At 41.3% G+C, this 19707-nt stretch overlaps 1 protein-coding gene across 6 annotated transcripts in view; it reads right to left on the bottom strand.

Annotated features, from left to right (window-relative positions):
* Nucleotides 1–2338: 2338 nt before the first annotated feature.
* The window catches only part of MFF (mitochondrial fission factor), a 28648-nt gene continuing 11279 nt past the window's right edge, over nucleotides 2339–19707 (bottom strand). For 3 of the 6 annotated variants that reach the window (XM_025200416.1, XM_025200417.1, XM_025200415.1), the window contains 4 exons: nucleotides 17243–17401; nucleotides 9990–10052; nucleotides 4624–4708; nucleotides 2339–3266 (listed from right to left, as the gene is read on the bottom strand). In XM_025200416.1, the coding sequence (XP_025056201.1) occupies nucleotides 3135–3266; nucleotides 4624–4708; nucleotides 9990–10052; nucleotides 17243–17401 (439 nt within the window). In that variant the 3' untranslated portion in view covers nucleotides 2339–3134. Of the gene's footprint in view, nucleotides 3267–4623; nucleotides 4709–9989; nucleotides 10053–14908; nucleotides 14953–17242; nucleotides 17402–19707 lie in introns of all 6 variants that reach the window. The other 3 variants (XR_003093306.1, XM_025200418.1, XM_025200419.1) reach the window with 3 other exon arrangements.

The following is a 19707-nucleotide window of genomic DNA, read 5'->3' on the forward strand; positions in this document are numbered from 1 at the left end:
GGGCGGGGGGTTGCTGGAGGCCGCCGGGGGAAGCGCCGCCTTCTGCCCCGCCGTTCCGGGGAGAAGCGTTCCGGCCCGCCTTCCTGCTTCGCGGCCCCTTCGCAACGCCTCGGCCCCGCTGAGGCGGGGGAACGCTGCTAACCCCAACTCTCTGCTTTGCTCTCCCCCCTGCTGTGGTGGCCGGCTTTTGAAGCGTTGGTCTCACCCATTGACTCCTCAGTCTACGTTTTCACTGACTACATGCCCTGTATGCAGCCCAGCCCAGCCCCTGGCTTCTTTACTTTTCATTCCATCCAGGAAGAGCACACACCAACGGCTGAAACTTCCTCAGCCTGACAAAGGGTTTTTGAACCCAAAAGCTTGCTTAATAATTATTTTCCAACTATGTGGGTTGGCCTAATAAAAGAGATCAGATACACCCAAGGAACTTTGCCTGTGTCCTTAGACCACCACCGCTACAACCTACACTCCCATAAAATCCGTGACACCTGCAATAGAAATGAGGCAGCCTGGTCCTGCACTCGCACAGGCCAGGAGCTTGATCAGGCAAAGCAGAGCCTGTATATGGCCAGCCACTGACACAGACAGGTCCACAACGCTGGACATGGGTATCACAAAGCAGATGCAGTCATGTTCCACATGGCTGATGAGCCAATGTAGGTCAGAGCTCGTGCTCCTTGCCCGCTAGGAATTGGAAGTGTACAGTATTTAACAAAGGAAAGCGTAACAAACCCCATCACATTACCTACCAAACAATGATTGACATACCCTATCCTACTTACAAATTCACGACAAGGTGCCAAGTATGAAAAAGCAGAGACCAACAAGTAGCTTATCAAAACTTTCTGTCCCTGTACTCAGAGTAGGTGCATGAAGCCGCTAGGGAAAAAGGGTGGTGGCAGTAGTCACTTGAGTGGGTGCATCACGGATCATTCAAATCTCTACCTCTGCTGTGTCCTGGCTGTTATCCAGAAATACAGCACAAAATTAATCTGAAACAGATGCTGCTGTGTTACCTTAAGACTTCCACCAAGTAGTTGCAGTTTGCTTTTCAAACTCCCAAAGCCATGCTTCACCAACATCCACCAGCTGTTTAGGCAATATTTAGAGCAGTTTTCTGTGATCCAAGTGTCCAGTGAAAAAATTCATGAGCCACAGCAGCAGAGGGTTCGAAAGGGTGCCCAAGAAGAAGAGACGGCTTGCTTACACCATTAGCATTCATGCTGTTTACTGTGCAAACAGCTTTTCCATTAAGAAAACAAGTGCTTTGAAAATTCTAGCACTAACAACTTTTTCAGATCAAACTGCTTTGATAATAGCAAAGCTCTCCCAGTGTCAGAGTTAAGAAAAGTTCCCTTTTTCAGTTGTAGAGAGCAAAGCTTACTATAGGTAGGCAAAGAATAGGAATATAAGTTCTTCCAATACAACTTGGAAAGCCCAGGCATACAAACCTGTTGGTAACTTCCTGAGAACTGGCAAGCCGGAACACCCAACACAAGTAACTTTTAAATGGTGAAGCTGACTTTCATTGCAACAGCCCCCATAGTTGCTCTATCCACACAGCTGGTTTACAACTGCAAAGTAGGAAGCGTAGGTGGTAAATGAATAAAATGGCTGTCATGTGTGTGCGCTGCCTGTACAGCTAAGGATTAAGTTTAGACAGCTTTCTGGGTAAGTACTCCAAGTCATCCTGAAGTTCTGCAGCCACTGCTGGTCATTTCAGGTCAGCAGGACAGTCCCTTCCCACCAGCCCATGCTCGTTCTGCAGACTGAAAACAGATGCTCTGAGGCAAAGCTATTCCAAGAGATGTCCCTTGTGAAGCATCTCCTTAGTCTCTCTTGTCCTCATCTTATTTCTTGTTGCCCTCCAGGTTCAAGATATTGTAACCGTTGTTCCTGGTGTGCCACAGTCTTGCCAGAACTGCTTGTTAACGATAGTGGTGTGTTTCCAAAGCTACAGCTGTCCAGTAGTGGGAGGTCCTAGACACCCATAATCCTGGCCACTATTTTTGTGGTTCAGAATACAGAAGGATTATGGGTGAGACAGTAGTTTGAAAATGGTACCATGGAGCAGAGAGGAACTGGGATTTTTAGAGTTTGATCTCTGGCTGTGGAAGATAGCTGCCTTCTGGGACTTATATCAATGTACACCATAGAATCCCACAATGCAGCATACAGTAGCAGCACAAAGGACTATGGGGTACCTACAGAAAATGCCAAGCAATTCTTTGGGGGAAATACCTGTCTGGAAGCACCAATGGGTAGCCAAGTAAAATCTAGCTGTTCATTTGGGTGCCTTTGTAAAGCATCAACAGCAGAACTTCTGCATCAAGGTAAATCCATTCATATAGACAAGGCTTTATTAAGATAAATGACAACCTTTTAAAACAATATTAAACACTGCTTGGTTTGACAGTTTTATTAAATACACTACATTGCTACCTTGTATTCCATAATGTCACAGACTTGTTGAAAAAATGTACTGCTTAGAAAAACCATTTGCAAAATTAAAGCTGAAATAAGAAAATACATATTACACATCTCTGGATAATCTGCAGGTTCTTGTTATCAAAGAATGCCTTTTACTCACCCTGTACATGTGCTAAAATAAGAGACATACTGTGTGTGTGTGTGTGTGTGTGTGTGTGTGTGTGAGAGAGAGAGAGAAACTAACTAGTTTGGCTAAAGGAAAAAAACAGCGCAATAATGTTTAACCATAAATTTACAGCATCTAACAACAGAACAATAGAAACCTCATACTTTTATTAATATGTATTTTAAAGATACTGTTCCAAATCCATTATATTTGTTATCTTCCAACCACAAGAGACAGTAATTATTTCCACTGGTCACCATCCTTACAGAGCAGAGAAGCAAACTTCTTTTCAAAATGAGTCAATCCATATTTACATTGCGACATGCAAAGGGAAGATACTATATATATTCCTACAATCTGATAACAATAAATAGCTGAGCAACAGAAAGTCCCCTCAACAATATAACTGTACAGCCTTTTTCTGTGGTGGAAGTTCTCAGTGCATGGATTATAAAACAGCATACAATTCAAAGACAGAAACAAAGGATTTTGCAAATTGATTAAATTTCCAACTATTAAATCTTTTGGACAGCAGTGTCTAGCGCCGAAACCAAAGCCAGCTATTGAGTAGCCAGAAAGCTACAGTAATTGAGTACATGATCATTTCTCTTTTAGCACGCTCTTTGTTTTCTTCTTCCAGAAGTTGTAGGCGACGATTGAGTTTGATTATCTAAAAAAATATAAAATAAATAAAAGTCTTTAAAGTGCCAGGACCTCCAAAGGACATTTTTGAAAGCATATATACACTCAGCATTCTAAGGCTGAACTGTACAATGTCACTATTTAGACTCTGTCCTTCACTGCCTAAGGGCCAAATCTGTAAGAATTAATGGAACTGTGTTACACTGCCAACTCAGTAAAGACCATAGGATTTAGCCAATGAGTCTTATGAGGCTTTCCATTTCTTTTCATTTACTTCATGTTCAAAAGACCCCCAATCCCAATCAATACTCAGATAACAGTTGCATCTGCTCTGAAATTACCGGTTAATCTGAATCATGGTAACACCAACATAGTCCTATATAAACACATGCTCAAAAGATAGGCCTCCTGCCCAAGACTTCACACTCAAGCTAGCAAGTGAGTAGGGCAAATAGAAATGGAGGCAAAGCGAGTAAATTGGAGAACGCAGAGCGGGTCAGTGGTAAGACTAGGAAAAGAAGCTAGGTCTCTTTACTACCAGTCTGAAGCCCTATTTGCCGCATCACATTAATGAGAAGAAAGCTAAGGAAATGAACAAGCAAGCTGGGGAGAGGGAGATGAAAGAGTTTAAATAGTTAAGGCTGTTATACAATGCACAAAGTGATGGAAAGACAATTGTTCAAACTATTTAAAAATAATAAGACAAAAGGCTTGAAAGAAAGTATTATGAAAAGCAATTTTATGTTGTTAGTTGAATGTAGTAAAGAAGACTTTTCTGCCTCTAAATTTTACATGAATTTTGGTCTCTTTAAGGCAGTGGTTCCCAACCTTTTTTTGTTATGACCCGCTGCTGGGAGCGGAGTGTGGAAGTGATGGCGGCACGAGGGCATGGGAGCTCCCAGCACATGGCGCGGCTTGTCCTTTGTGTGCGGTGCTGCTGGCACTGCCCCCTCGACTCTCATTTGGGTCGCAACCTGAGGTTGGGAACCGCTGCTTTAAGGTATAGTTGCACCTTTCCAAGTCTTAAATTTTCCAGGTGAGAAAATACAACAATACCCAAACTTTATCAGATGAACTGAGGTAGCATTTGTGTAATTTATAGATTTTTCAGAAACTTGCAGAAATTCTTGGCTCTTCCTTTAACTGTCAAGTAGTCATGCAATATTTAGCTCTTCTTTTACTCAAATCAGTCAACACTCCAACAGTCTTTTACCATATTTATTACTATTCTCTGAGCTCTTTTATTTGCCAACATCTTTTTGAGTATTCCAAGAAGCCAAGCCACTGGTGCACTATGGTACAGTAAAGATCAGTCACTCTCTTCAAGATAGCTGAAAGACATCTAATCTTTTTCTTTATCTCATGGGCCAATGTACTTTCAATACCTGTCTTCTTAAAGAAGCAGCATCCACAACTGTCATGTCATCTGGCGTTCCCTCAATTGTCACGTCCAAGTTTGAAAGACCAGATCTATTAGATGAGAAAGAAAAAGGTTAGATTATGTTCTCTGCCAGTGGGGATCAACCACTAATTTGGCAGGCAAACCTCTGCACCCTCAAGTGCCCTTCATCTGCCTGATATGCTTCTGATTTCTACCCCCAGCCCTAAGCTTCCCGCTTGATCTGCTGTTCTGCTTTCTTCTCCCTTTCCTATGCTCCCTGCCCAATTTGTTGCTTTGCTTTCTGCTTCCTGCCTTATCTGCTGCTGTGCTGCCTGTCCCCTCCCCGATCTGCCATGTCCTATACAGGCTTCCCATGCCACAAGGCTGGCCACCCCTGCTATACATGCTGGGTGAAGAGCAACCAAAACACTATTCACTGTTTGTTTTACAACTGTCCCAGCTTGTATAAATACATGTAACGCATTCAAGGCTTTTACAGGCTTTCCTCAATTTACGCGGGTTCTGTATATGCGAATTCGCTCTTATGCAATGAGCATTTTTAGACCCATAATTCATTATAAGCAAGGTAAATTCACTTATGCAATTGGCATAGGGCCCCCCCTTGCCCAAGCAGGTAAGTCTGTGGGGGGACTGTCCCAGCTTGTATAAATACATGTAACGCATTCAAGGCTTTTACAGGCTTTCCTCAATTTACGCGGGTTCTGTATATGCGAATTCGCTCTTATGCAATGAGCATTTTTAGACCCATAATTCATTATAAGCAAGGTAAATTCACTTATGCAATTGGCATAGGGCCCCCCCTTGCCCAAGCAGGTAAGTCTGTGGGGGGAGGGGAAAGGGCCATGGGGCTGGGACCCCACTCACCCCAGCCCCTACTGCAGCAGCCCTGGGAGCAGCCAGCACCAGCTGCCTGCAGCCACTGAGCGACACCATGCTCTGCCTGTCCTCCCACACCTGGGCTCCGCCTGTCCCCACTCACCCCAGTTCTTCCCGGGGGGCACATGCCTCTGGGACAACAGCAGGCTGCCACTGCAGGCTCAGGCTGGCAGCAGCACCAGGCTCTTCCCAGTGCTCAGGGCAGGCCGCACCAAGCGCCAGGAACAGCCCAGTGCCACCACCAGCTCCAGCTGCAGCCTGCTGTCATCCCACATGCAGATCTGGGGGCATGGGCCTCTCGAGAACTCAGCACAGCCCCGAGCCCACAACCCTCCCAGGGGATGCAAAGCAGAAAGAGGCACCCCCCCACCGCACCCACTGACAGTTCCCTCTGCAGTTAGTGCCAGCCGCTCCCGGGGCCAGGGTGAGAGTGGACAAGCTGTGCCACGTTCCGTGCCCCCTGGGGTTCCGCTTGTTCCCACTCACCTCAGCCCCTGCTGTAGCAAGAGCTGCACCCCGCTCCACCCCGCATCCACTGACAGTTCCCTCTGCTCTGCTCCCTTGTGCAGCCTCGGGAACAGCACCCCTCCCCTAGCCCTTCCCTAGTCCCAGCCTCACTCCCTCCCTCCCTCACTGCCATGGGAACCTATCTTTATTTGTTACATTATAAAATGGGTTCACTGTATGTGAATTCAATTTATCCGGGAACACATGTACTGCATAAATTGAGGGAAGCCTGTATTCAGTAAAGCAGCAAGGCATGTACTTAAATCCTATTGACTCCAGTGTCCACATAGTTTTCAACCTGGCTGCATGAGGACCTTTAACGCTTTTCAAGTGTTTTTGTAGATTCTTTGCAAAGGAAGAGACTTCGAGCAATCTTAAAATCAGGCATCCCAGGTAAGTCTGTACTTGCTTGCTTATTAGAAACTGAATATAGCTTGAACCCAAACCCAAGAATGCCCCAAAGACATTTAAATATCTGACCGTGAAGTCAGATACTTAAAAAGCTAAGAGAAGACGCAACAAAAATACATAAAATACCTATAACTAATTGCTTATTTTGACAAAAATTATTCTGAGAAAGTCTATTAGCTTGGAAACTTGACAAGCAGAGAAAAACTAAGACCATATGGCTATGACAGTCTGCTAATGAAATTATCTTGTACTTTACAATGACAACAACCCAAGTAAGTGTGCTAACTGAATCTCAATTCAAATTATATAGCTACATAGCTTTTCATTTGTCAAGCAGTGCTTTTGTCCAAATTGGTTAACCCTGATCAATGCACATTTATTTGAGGAACCTACTGAATAAATGTACTTGGCTCATCAAAAGCTACTTCATAATCAGATTGTCTTCCAGCAAACACTAGTTATAAAAGGCAGCTTTGGGTAGTATGATTGGACCTGAAGGTCTCTCTTGCTTGGTTTAAAAGTACATTTTCCTATATTGATATTTTTTCCTCCTCCTTTCCCATGATGACACATCAATGATCCATATAAATAGTGGAAGAAACTGATTTACCCATGGAAAAGTGAATAAGTAAAAGTGAATAAACAAACTGCTTTCCAATGCATAAAAACTGAAAAAAGGGGAAGGTTGTATATCAACTGTAGATTTTTAATAACAATTAATAAACCAACATTTCAGATGCAAGTGGGATTCCTTAAAGCTGACGTGATGGCTTTAGACAGGAGATGGTCTTTTGCATTTGATACTTTTCTGGGCCATGTGTAGTGAACACTTTTCAACACCTGAATTCTTAATATATTGAGAATTCATAAATATTTCCCAATGTGATGTTGGTTATCAAAAAATCTCCCTTGCCAATTCTCTGTTTCTTAGAACTGCATTGGGTCCTTGGAACTTTGATAATAAGCCCTGAGAGCCACTGGCTGAAATAACTCTGCTCCATTAGCAACAACCTTCCCCCAACCCACCCTGCAAAGGTTTAGGGACTATAGTGAACTCCTAAGGCACGTCCCCAGGAGCAGGAAAGTGTTTCCCCAGGGACAAACAACAACGGCACACATTTGTGCTGCTACCACTTGTCCCCAGGCATGCTCCTGCATGCGCACTCTGGTGTGAGGCAGATTGCCCTGGGTAGGGTAGAGGAGGCTCCTGGGGGCCCCTCGGGGTTGCAGCAATGATGATCCAGGTATGCGGAGCCTGGCCAGCAGCAAGGGCACAGCTCTGGCCAACAGGCTCCGATTTCAAATGGCACACACTGTAGCCGCGTGTGCCACTCTACTTTTTTCTGGCATTTTTTTTTTTTTTGATACCAAGATCTCCCTGTGTAAAAAAAACAAAACAAAACCAACCCATGGCACTGCAACTCAGCAGTGCAGTGAACGCATACACATGCAGTTTGGGGCACTGCAGATCGCACATGTACACCTGTGGAGACATGCCCGTAAAGTCCACCTGACTAGGCAACCTACTGTCAAAAGAGCCAACTTTTTAAAGCATGATCTCTACCTATGAGGTTTTATATTCTTAGAGAACAGTGAGAATTAAAAATCCAGCTTACTGCATGTTATTTATGCCCTTAATTATTTAAATTTCATTATTATTACTTTTATCCTTATTTCTCAAACCAAGAGAAATGTATTTCATTTTCATATTCTCTGGGCCCTAGTATTTGGGTTGCAAACACCATAGAGGAAGGTTATCTAAAATATAATTTTTCTGCCAAGTTTTAGTCAAAGGACCCTTTCTTCAACATCGTCACATCAGTACCCAGACTTTAAGAATAGATTTGTTTAATCACAATTTGGAAAATTATACTGCAATTGCACATGGGAAAAATTGGGATTACCACAATCTCCTAAACCAGATATTCTGGATATCTTTGGAGTGATTTCACAGAGCAGTCTAGGAAATGAATCCTCAGTATCTTTCCAGACCCTAACACCCTAGAGTGCCCACTGTCCTTCTAGAACTGCAGGAAATGACACTGGCTAAAACTCAAAGGCAACTCTACATTTGTTCCCTTCTGATATTGCTGTGATGCCATTGATATAGGAAGCTCTATTCAAACTGTGGAAAAGTTATATGGAAAGGAACTTGAAAAATCCTTCAGAAACCTTATATTCTACATAGATTGTGGTATCCTATGTCATCTCATTCACCACATGCTGGGTAAGATTGTATAATTGGTTACTGGTTTATTGATGGTGTGGTGATACACAGGACCCTCTCTGGCCTTTTAGCTGTGACATATATATGAATAAATATTTTAAAATAATGTCATAGCTTTCCATTACAAACTTTTTTGGCCATCTCCCTTTGCTTAAGTCATCACAGGCTATTTGTAAGCCCCTGTGCCCTGCAAGACAAACTGAACAGAAATATTTAGGGGCCCCAGTATCAATGGCAGAAGGCAAAAAGATGATAAGACTCCATCAAATAATTGACTGAGCAGTCTGTTGGCACAACACTCCTATCCCCGAGCAGTGGCTGAAACCTCTTTGATGCAATTGATCTCTTCAGTTGGTATGCTGATCAGGCCCATCATCCCAATGAGGCAGAAGTGCTTCAGCCTCATATTGCAGAAGATAGTAAGTTTATGAAGAAATTATCACCACCTCACCAGCTTCTAACTTATTCCAAATACCAGATTCATAGGGTGATTAGCTGTATGGATGGAACCAGAAATCGAATAAGCTGGTTTCAGGAACTGCCACAAAACCTATGAATTCCTAAGTCAGTTTAAAAGAATCATCTATGCAGATCTCACTTGGATTTTTCCAGAGTCCTTAAAACATTAAAAGTCTTAAGTTACAGTTGTATATTAAAGGTATCCTTTTCAAGGAGGTAAGAGGAATATAAGGTGTGGAGGTGGAAGGAAGGAAAGATATAGATATAGAGAGGAAACCTGTTTCTCTAAATCTTTCCCCTGCACTGAAAAGGTACCCACCTGTTAAAATGATGGAGGTAGAAATGTAGGAAAACCAAGCAAAAAAGTCACAGGCAACTTATTAAAAAAAGTAATCTACACTTTGCAGTTTATACCCACTTCAAAAGTTAGCTGGCCTCATAACTAGTTTATTCATAGTTTCCAGAGAAAAACAGCAGAGCTTAGCAGCACAATGAAAATACTGGCAAGTGCACCACTATCAAAATTGAACTTTAGATGACATCTTATACTGAAACTAAATTCTGAGACTTACAATACATCACGTGCATTTTGATTTTCACCACTGACATCAGCAAAAGCTTTGCTGATGACCGATTGGCAAAGGTTCAGAACTTTCCCTCTCTACAGAAAGGATGCGGTTCATTTCTCTGCTGTAAAGGATATAAAATCCTTCAGGCTGTTTAACCAGATAAGGACTGCTTCATTTAAAACAAGGGGCATAAAAACTATTTTGGGATCCAAAAAACCAAAACACAAACCAAGAACAATTAAAGCTTATGATTTTTAAGCCTAAAATACTACACCATGACTAACAAGAAATAGGTTTTACCTGGTGTTGTCATGATGAGGGTTAGAAGAAGTGGTAGCAGATGACCCACCACGTAACACTGGCCTAGAACAGGTTTTTGTAGGTAGGAGGCACAAGACAGAACCAGAAAACAACATAAAAACAGAGAGAAGAGGTAAAAAACACAAGGACAAAGAAATGTCAAAATATTTCCAGTTATATTCTATAGTATTTTAATACAATATAGTATCTAGTTAAAAGGAGATTTTATAGTGCATTTTCAGAATACTCATTTTGTAATCATGTATTTAATATAGCACTAAGAATTGTCAAATCCAATATATTTTTATTGGTATAGAATGGTTATGGGGAGAAACACTTGAGAGAAAAGTTTGTGAATAAGAACAATGATAGCAGCTTTAAATTATAATTATGGGAAACTTAAGAACAGAAAATAGACAGCATCACTATAGAAAAAAAATACATGTTCACACAGTTCATGGGCCTTTCTTTAGCCATCTTATTTGGCTAAAGTTCCTCTTCTCCCACTCACTTAGCCTTCTATACTCTCACACCCCCAAGAGCTCCATCTCAGCAGAAAATAAAGATCCAGGACTTCACTCATTGCCACTACTGTATCCACCAGGCTTGTGCCTGATGGACAGGCAGTAAGACTAATTCCAGAAGGCCTACCGACTTAAATGGGAATGATGAGTGTTCTCCACTATAGAAAATGAGGCTCAAAGTATCATTACTGCCTGCTGCTGTACATAGGCTATACACAGTTAACTGGGCTCTTTTCCACCTTTCCTTTCACTTATGCTAATTATAGATAACAGGACCTCACAACTACCTTAAGTATAGCCTGAACTCTCTAAGAGTACTAAAGATACCAGGTATGAAGGTATTTAGGATAGAGGTGTACAGACAAAGGGGAAGATGCAGTCCACAGGATGTGAGCAGCACTGTGCAAAAGCATCCCAATTTATTAAGAGGATCAAGAGGATTAAGACTGAACGGTACATTTAGAGTTATGCCCTGAAACTTGCACAGTGCTTACTTGCTGTAAGGCTGGCTCACATCAGCACTACTAATGTTCCATTTGCATAAGCACTAAACTTACCCATACTGCAAACCAACTGCAAATGAAGGAAGTTATTTTACTAACCTCCCTCCTCCCCTCACACCAAACCAGAACACCACCTAACAGGAGAATGGTTTTTCCCGAATCAAGTGAGGTCCATTGTATTCAGTAAAGTGACATTGTTCCAGTTCAGGAGGTGGTGTTTTTAATGCGTTTATAAAAGGATAGGAACTCCCTTTTCCATTTATCTCAGACCACCAGTCCTTATACCTTAACTGGCAGAAGCCAGAGCTAGATAAGTGTAAGAAGGGATAGGCTGTCCAGATAGAAAGTTTCCTTCCAACTCCAGTTAGAAGTGGGCTTATATCCAGACTTCAACCTTCATGGTTGAAATCCATTACACATCTTTAATCCAACCTATGTAGCTTGCACTGTCCTCATTATTTCAAATCCAAGGAATTTCAGTCTTTCTAATCCTGACTGCCAAAACAAGTTGTGGCAACCTTAGTTCTGCAGTAACTAAAAAAGTGTTTTCTAAAAGGTCATTTTGAAACACCTTACATCTGAGAGAGAACTATTGCTTGCATGGAGATAGCCATCTGAGAGCATTGTGAAGAATGGAAGCCAAACCTCCATAGGTTCTTATCCAATCTAAATCCTAAATTTTAATTTGTGGGCAAGACAATTAATGCCACCACCCATATTAGTCAAGGAATATTTGAAAAGCTTCAAGTGAATTAATTTCCTGTGCAATTCAGTTTGTTAAAAGAACCACTAACATTTTTCCCCTGCCACATCAAACTTGATTGCAGACATCAAAAGAAGTAATAATCACTCCAAATACAAAACTGCTTGCATAGAACTCAGAAGCCATTAAAATATTACTACACAAGATCATTTAACTATTACAAATAGTTATTACTTTATTTTATAAAATATGATCCACAAATACATATTTGATCTGGTTAGTAAGTTTTTACACAGGCTTCCTTAGTGATTGGAATAGTTTTTGTCACAATAACAACTGTTTACTTGAGTATTTATTTTGTCTATTACATAAATAAATATTTAATATCACAATCAGAATTAGATGTGTCCCTGAAGCCAGGTGTACTTCATGCTACATGTTTCAGGACATACATAGTGGAATATGGGAGGGAACCATGCTACAAGGTGCTGCCGCATGATTGGTGGGGGGAAGAAGGGAATATGGCAGTGCAATGGCTAAATGAGTTTGCTCTTGTCCTCCCTCTGTCTGGGACAGCACATTTTGGGATATATATCACAGCAATAATGCAGTCATGCACACATGGATTTAGGGAGGAAGAGAAAGAAAAGTAATCCGAGTCAAATGTCTAGGCATTCAGATTATTTCATATGAGTACACAAATTTAGGGCACTGACAGAAGTGACATTTGTTGTGCAAATGGCCCCTTGAAAGCTCTCTACAGCCATACTGACAGAAGTGTATGGCTGCAGAGCGCTTTAAAAATACCCAATCACACAACAAATTAACATTCATCTAATGATGGTTCAGATGAAGGTGCTCCAAAGCAGACCACTTCTGTCTGATCGGGGCGGTGCTGTCTGCAGGACCTGGGGGGGGTGGAGGGGTAGCAGGTGAAGTGGATTGAAGCTCCCCCACCTCATGGCTCCCCCTCCCCCTTCAGCTCAGCCTGGGCAAACCCCAGCCCAGAGCTCCTTCCCCTCTGTTCTCCCTCCTCCCATTGTACAGACAGCACAGGAGCTGGAGGGGGGAGAGGTGGGGCTAGGGGAGAGAGGCTGCAAACAGGCAGCCTCTCTCTCTGCTAGAATGGCTCCAAAGTGAAGCATGATCCCCCCCGCCCAAACTCATGTGAAGTATCATGAGTTAGAGTGGGGAGCTGCACATCTGTCAGCAATCCTTGTGATCTTTAAAGATTCTAGCTGGACACCCCTGGAGACCAACAGCTTCTCACAATCCATGAGATAACAGATGTCAAGTAAGGTTCTCTATGCTGATCTGTTGTGTATCTAAACCAGCAATTCTCAACCAGCATGCTGAGATCTTTTGGAGGATGATGAGGTGAAAGACGATAAGCAAGCAGATAAGTACAGACTCAAGATCCTCCCTGCCTGGCTGCTGCCATGTCCCCCACAGCCTGGCTCTTCTTCAAGGAGGTAAACACTTTAATAAATTAGTTTTTTCAAATGCTTAGTTCACAAGTTATGGAGGGGTGCCTTGAACCCAAAAAGTTCTGAACTACCGATCCAAAGCTCGACCTGGAAATCTTACAGGGGGTGAGTTAGGGTTATCAGATGACTGGGGCTGTGTGGAAGCAACCTGGAAGTGAACCAGGTAAGAAACTGCTCCAATTTATTATTTATGGTTCCATCAGAGAGGAAGTTACTGATGAACTACAGGCAAAATAAAGTTACTTTCCTCTTTTTTTCTCCTAGTGCCACCAAGAAAGACCTTCAAGTGCAGAAACATTAGGCTACTACAGCTCCATGCTGTGCTCTCCAAGCAGCTATGGCACTCCAGACCCCCCACCAGTCTAATCTTTTTCCCCATACACAAATCTTCTCTTAACTCCAAGTCACCCCCAAATCCCACGTGCCTTTCATTCACCATCTTTTATCTTATCTCAGATCCCAGATCCGACGAGTTCAATCAGCTAATCTTAATATAACTACAATCTTGTGCCAAATAATTTAAAAAAAAAAAAAAAAACCAAACAGCCAGCATCTGAGATGATGTTGTGACACTGCCATTTTGGGGAATGAAAGTTACTTAGGTAAGGAATCCTAAACAAACTTTACTTCAATAGAAAAATCTTTGGGCTGTCTTATGAAGAGACAGCAGGTCAAGTGTGAAGACCAAATTCAAATAAGTAAGGTCAAAACCCAACTCACTCTTAATTATATCTCCATTATACTGCTATCTTTTGGGTGATGGTATTATGAAAACAGATTAACCTGTACCTTGATCAAATTTTTGGCCCCAAGTTTAAATTGTGTTAAAAAACCTAACTATGCTGAAACAAACAAATCTCCTACAGTATTGAGAACAAAAAAACTGAGGTACTACACAAGATGTGAAAAGTGAAACTCACTATATGTTAGAGGTGCACTGATACATCAGTCCGATATCAGATAGTCACTGATATAAAGAAAATTGACTATATCGGAAATTGGCCTGATGTGGCTCATAATTTGGCCAATAAATGCCCATATATGCGCGCAGCTGCAGCGCAGCATGCAAGCAGTGAGGAGCACAGCCCGGCAGTGGGGAGAGCTGCGTGCAGCTGGTAAGTCTGTTGTGCTGAAAGGGGAGGGAAGGGGCGTGGGGGTGCAGATCAACACCCCCCACAGTGAGGGAGGGAGTGGGGCTGGTGCTGCCCGGACAGGGATGGAGCATTAGCTTGCACGTGGCTTGCACTACTGCCTTTCCCCCAGACTGGCAGCGAGGCGGCCCCCCCCGACGAACCACAGCTCTTGTCCCGTGCCTGCCCCAGCTGGGCAGTGCCTACCCTACCCTAGCCCTACTCCTTCCCTCACCATGGGGGGCACTGATATGCCCCACCCCCCACAGCCCTTCCTTCCCCCCTCCCCTTTCACCACCACAAACTACAGCTGCATGCAGCTGTATTGGAAATAGGACTGGTATCGGCCAATATGCCTTCTTAAAAATCGGCTATCTGTATCAGCCCCCCAAAAACTCTATTGGTGCACCCCTACTACATGCAAGTAAAACTGACCTATTTTTACTGTCCAAGCTGAATGAAATGCAAGGACAGACTGACAATATAAATGAAGTGAGAATCAATTTGTCCTCCCTGTTTAAACAGTCTAAGTAAATTAGTTATATTGATAACACTACGAGTAGTTTTCTTACCTACAGCAGCATGAAGGGCGACTACTATTAATACTTTTAGTAGACTGAAACATAATTGGAAAAAATATTTTCAGAGAAAAGCAAGCCAATACAAAAGTAAAGAGTATTTCCAGTAAAAAGCACATAATTACAGCTTGCTCATTTTAAAAGATTTCATCCAGTATACAAATATTAAAATAGAACAAATATGCTTTAAGTACACAGAGAATGCTATGCCTATACAGCGAGAAGATATCTGAAATCTTTTTAAATGATCAATATTTTGCAATAATGCAAGCAGATAATCCAAATTTCACATTCCTACTTTAGTCACGGAATGGACTAGAACTAAACAGCTGAAAATATTTACTCCAAAAGAATTAAATACATTTTATCTAATCAATATTTTATAAAAGTGAACTGTGCCAAAAATCAGAGGTGGATAGCAATTGTTTCCAGTCTCTTCCATGGCTTTCAATATTACATGTCAAAATTAAAACACCCAAATATTCAAAGCCTTGGAAACTTGTCAGCTAATTTGTGTAGTGAGCAAGAAAGAAAAATATTAGCAGCAGGTTCTAGTTTTCATGTATCCAAGAAAATATGAGCTAAACCCTGTTGAACTAAAATCAACAGCAAATCTCACTGACTTCACTGGGGGAAGAATTTCACAGCCCATATTTTTTAAACAGAAGTCTTCTGCATCATACACACTTTTCTGTACTATTTAGCATAGATGGGAGCAAACCTGGGGGCAAAAACTTTGCAAAACTGAAACAACTAGCATTGTCTGACCTCTTATCAATACTAATAGGTGGATAGATAGGAATGATTTAGTTCGCCTTTCTGACAGGTGATTAATTCTGGCAAAAATAACAACCTGGATGCCCAAGTATTAAAGGGAATTAGGTGACCATCTCAAATTCAGCAGATATTAGCCATCTAATTAATTACTCAAGCTTTCTCCAAAAATCCCAGTCTATCAGTACAGGATCAGTAAGTCGGAAGCGCTGCACAGATATATGATCTTAAAGTAGGTGACTCAATGTTATCACACTAGCAACTCTGCTCAGCTGAAGGGCAGAACGGCAGTTTGAAAAACAACAACACGTGCATGCACATGTGTGTACATGTATGATAAGACTAACTTGATGGTTGCATTTCCTTATTGAAATAAATTTAGAAAAAGGTTCACTTAACACTAATGTACCCTAGAAAAAGTTCCACAGAAGTGATAATACCCAAAGGCAGAATGCAATTTTTTAAAGAATTCCTCGGTGCAAAGCCTAGAGGGTGATTACAAGGATGCCTCAATTATCATTCCAAGTGCTTTTGGATCAGCACCTCAGCAAGAACTGCAGGCAGGCTACGTGCATTTGTTACTAGTACCTCTACACCCCTTCCAAGTAAAGGAATAAGTTACTAAATTAAACTTGCCAAGGGATATTCAACTGCTAAATGCTTTAATCTTAAAAAATAAGAATAAAAAACAAATTAAGAATAAAAAGGTCAAATTCTAATGAAGTTGGGAAGTGCGAGCAGGCAGAATTTTCCAGAGACCAGTGGTGTTCCATCTATCAGGGCTCATTTTGGCCCTAAAAACTAGCTCATGAATAAGGAGCTTCTTCATAAATATGTAAACTTATTACAATAATACACTTCTCAGTAACAAGGCAGCACACAAGAAGCTACTCTCAAAACAGCAACCAGAATATAGCCTTTCCCTAACAGTACACTTATCACCTATCACTCTTGAATAAAACTGAGGAGAAAAAAAATGACAGGCAGCAGCATTTGTGTAGTATGAAAGTTAATTGGCTAGAATAGTCCTTGACATAGCCTAGAGATGTTCTGTCATTATTTCCAAAAAAGCTGTAGGAAAGAATTTTGCTTGCCTGCTCCTTAATATCTGGCTTAGTGAATCATGACATCATCAACCAAATCTCATCAATTCTCTCTCATACTTAGGACCAGCAGTAACATATAGGAGGTTATAATAAAATCTGCAGACTTGTGATCCACAGACTACAGAAAACAAACACTTGTAGAGCTCTGCTTATGTGCTGTTTACAATCCCAGATCAATGCTTCCTATTTTAATTTTTACTAAGACGAAAACCAAAACTAATGATTAAATATCATATTTGGTTGAAGCAAGTTACTAGATAATGAAGTCTTATGAAATGTGAATTTTGGACAGTTAAATTGCTTATGAACAAGGAAAGCAAAATAAAGCAAAGCAAAGCAAAGCAAAGAATTTCATCTCATTATTTAGTAAACAGAAACCACATTCCACTAAAAAGGGGGAGGAAAGAAAAAGCAGTAAAAGCTGGCAGAATCACTGATGACCAATCACCTGCGATTTTCATCCAGCACATCCAAGACCTGCTGGTAAGCCCTACGAGTGGAAGTCTGGATAAGCGACAAAATGCCACGAGCAGAGTAAAGATTAGTTCCATCTTCGGGTAACATATTGGGAGGACAGACACGAGCCTGTTGTAGTGATGGTGTCACACTGTACATATAAGCATAGTAAACGAAGAGAGAAATACTGTAGTCAGACTTTAAATAAAGAAATTCTTCAGCTAGTCCCAGTTCCCAAATTCAAGTTGATTCCATTTGGTCTTACCATCCTCCCATCAAAACCAGGCAAGCATATCAAAAGTCATTAGTAGAGGGAACATGAATAAACATTAATGCATGCTTTTAGGAATTAAATATTGCAAAGGGTGATTTCAGTATAGTTATACAGGATAAGATTTTCAAAAGCCCTCACTATTCATTAACTGCCACCAACTATAGGCAGTGGTAAAATTCCCACTGACATTAAAGCGGCAGTGTTTGCCATCTGTTTTTGAAAATTCCACCCCTAAATTCTTTTGAAAGTACTAATTAAAAGAGAATTGTTTAACAATTCAGCAATGATAACTTGATAATTCCACAATAACTGAAGCAGAAGTCTTAGCTTTACATTGTGATTGAAGAGCAAGATTGAGATAGCATTTTGATTTTCATGTGTCCAACCAATAAGAACAAAAAAATTAAGAGAAATAGTCAGTAGTCAGAATAAAGACACAAAATTAATCTTTCATAGGCAACAAAGTGCATGAACTAAACTCCTGACTGTTATACCAAAAAGTGCACAGTTTAAAATGTAAGCATTAGTATTGATTTTTTCCATAATATGCAAGGTTAAAGAAAGTCTGGTTCACTTTACTCTTCACATCCTAGGATACTTTTTAATATAAGACAATTCCTCATGGCTAACACTGGATACACTTCCCTGGATCTCTTTTGCACCTCATTTCAAAGGAAGTTGAGGTTAGATATTAGGAAAAGCTTTTTCACTAGGATGCTAGGAAAACACTGGAACAGGTTACCCAGAGAGGTTGTGGAATCTTCATCCTTGGAGGTTTTTAAGACCTGGCTAGACAAAGCCTTTGCTGGGATGATCTAGTAGGGGATGGTCCTGCATTGGGCAGGGAGTTGGAATAATAGATGACCTCCTGAGGTTCCTTCCAAATCTAATTTTCTATGATTTCTGCTTTACTCCTGCCGTATTTTGAGCCCAGCTCCCAATATTCCTGCTTTTTTCCCCCCCATAATTCCCAGGAAACTGCTAAACTCACACTCAGTATTAATAGTGGGAAATAGGTTACTTGCTGGTTGGACTGACTGGGTCAGAGAATGCAGATGTTTAGTTATTCTAAGAACTGTAAGGAATGTAGCTGTTCTGGTTATTGACTGGTGCCAAGATTACACCTTTTGTCTGACAGAAACAAAATGAAGCTCTACTGAAACATGCACGGGTGTTGCTCTGCTCCTAAAGCTGTACAGGAGTGCGTAGGTGGTACAACATTCCAAGATATTTGCACTTCAAATTGGTCTGTAAAATATTTATGCAAAAATTTAACACAGCAGAAATAAAAACATTGGCGAGCATCTATTTCATAATCTTAAGGTGTCTGTCGTGTTCTTCGTGCTTGAAAAGATCATCTATACTTCCTTGTTTTTATATTTAGGATTACTGTTATTTTGGGATTAACAGCATTAGTCACTGCAACCATGTTCCATTTTTGCTTTGCATGGTCACCACATATCATAATATCCACTGATAAAAACAACTGAAGAGATAGCCAACTGGGCCAGACAAAGAGATTCTGCCCCGCCAGCAAATTTGTAAGGCAATTTATTCCCATCTGGAATTTGCAGGGTTGAGGGAGAAGGGAAGGATATCAAAGCACAGGAGGCTTCAGATCGAATGTCATTGCTCTTGGTCCTAATGAAAGGATGTGATTTAAGTCAACCCAAATGGAAATGGATAGGCGATAGCTTTCAAAAGGCCACAAAAGTGCAGAGCTTGGACACAAGACAACTAGAGAACATTGCTGACACTCCAACCCTCCAGCCTGCAATCAGCGATGTTATTTCTGTGTGAAAGCTTCTGTAAATATTTCACAAGAATCACTGAACTGAAATGGCAACAATGCCTTTAATGTTCTTCTGCATCAACAGCTGCACTGAATAAAGCTGAAGCTCTCACAAGGAAGATAAAGGCAGAGTTAAGAATAAATAATAGATTCTGGAGGTACATGACTCTTAACCCTATGATCCAATCAGTAGAATGCTGTGCTCTATCCAGCCAGTTTGGGACTCTGAACTGCACTACTAATTTATAGTGGTTTGCAAGACAGAGTCTTAGAGACTATTCACATCAAAAGGTCTATTTTCTCCTGAATGTGAGCCAAACTACCACAAGCTGGAAGAATATTCTTATTGACATTTCTAAAAACAAGGCAATCATTACCTTTTCTCTTTCCC

This window comes from Alligator sinensis, unplaced genomic scaffold (assembly GCF_000455745.1).
Source record: "Alligator sinensis unplaced genomic scaffold, ASM45574v1 scaffold596_1, whole genome shotgun sequence".
Classification (NCBI taxonomy): domain Eukaryota; kingdom Metazoa; phylum Chordata; order Crocodylia; family Alligatoridae; genus Alligator; species Alligator sinensis.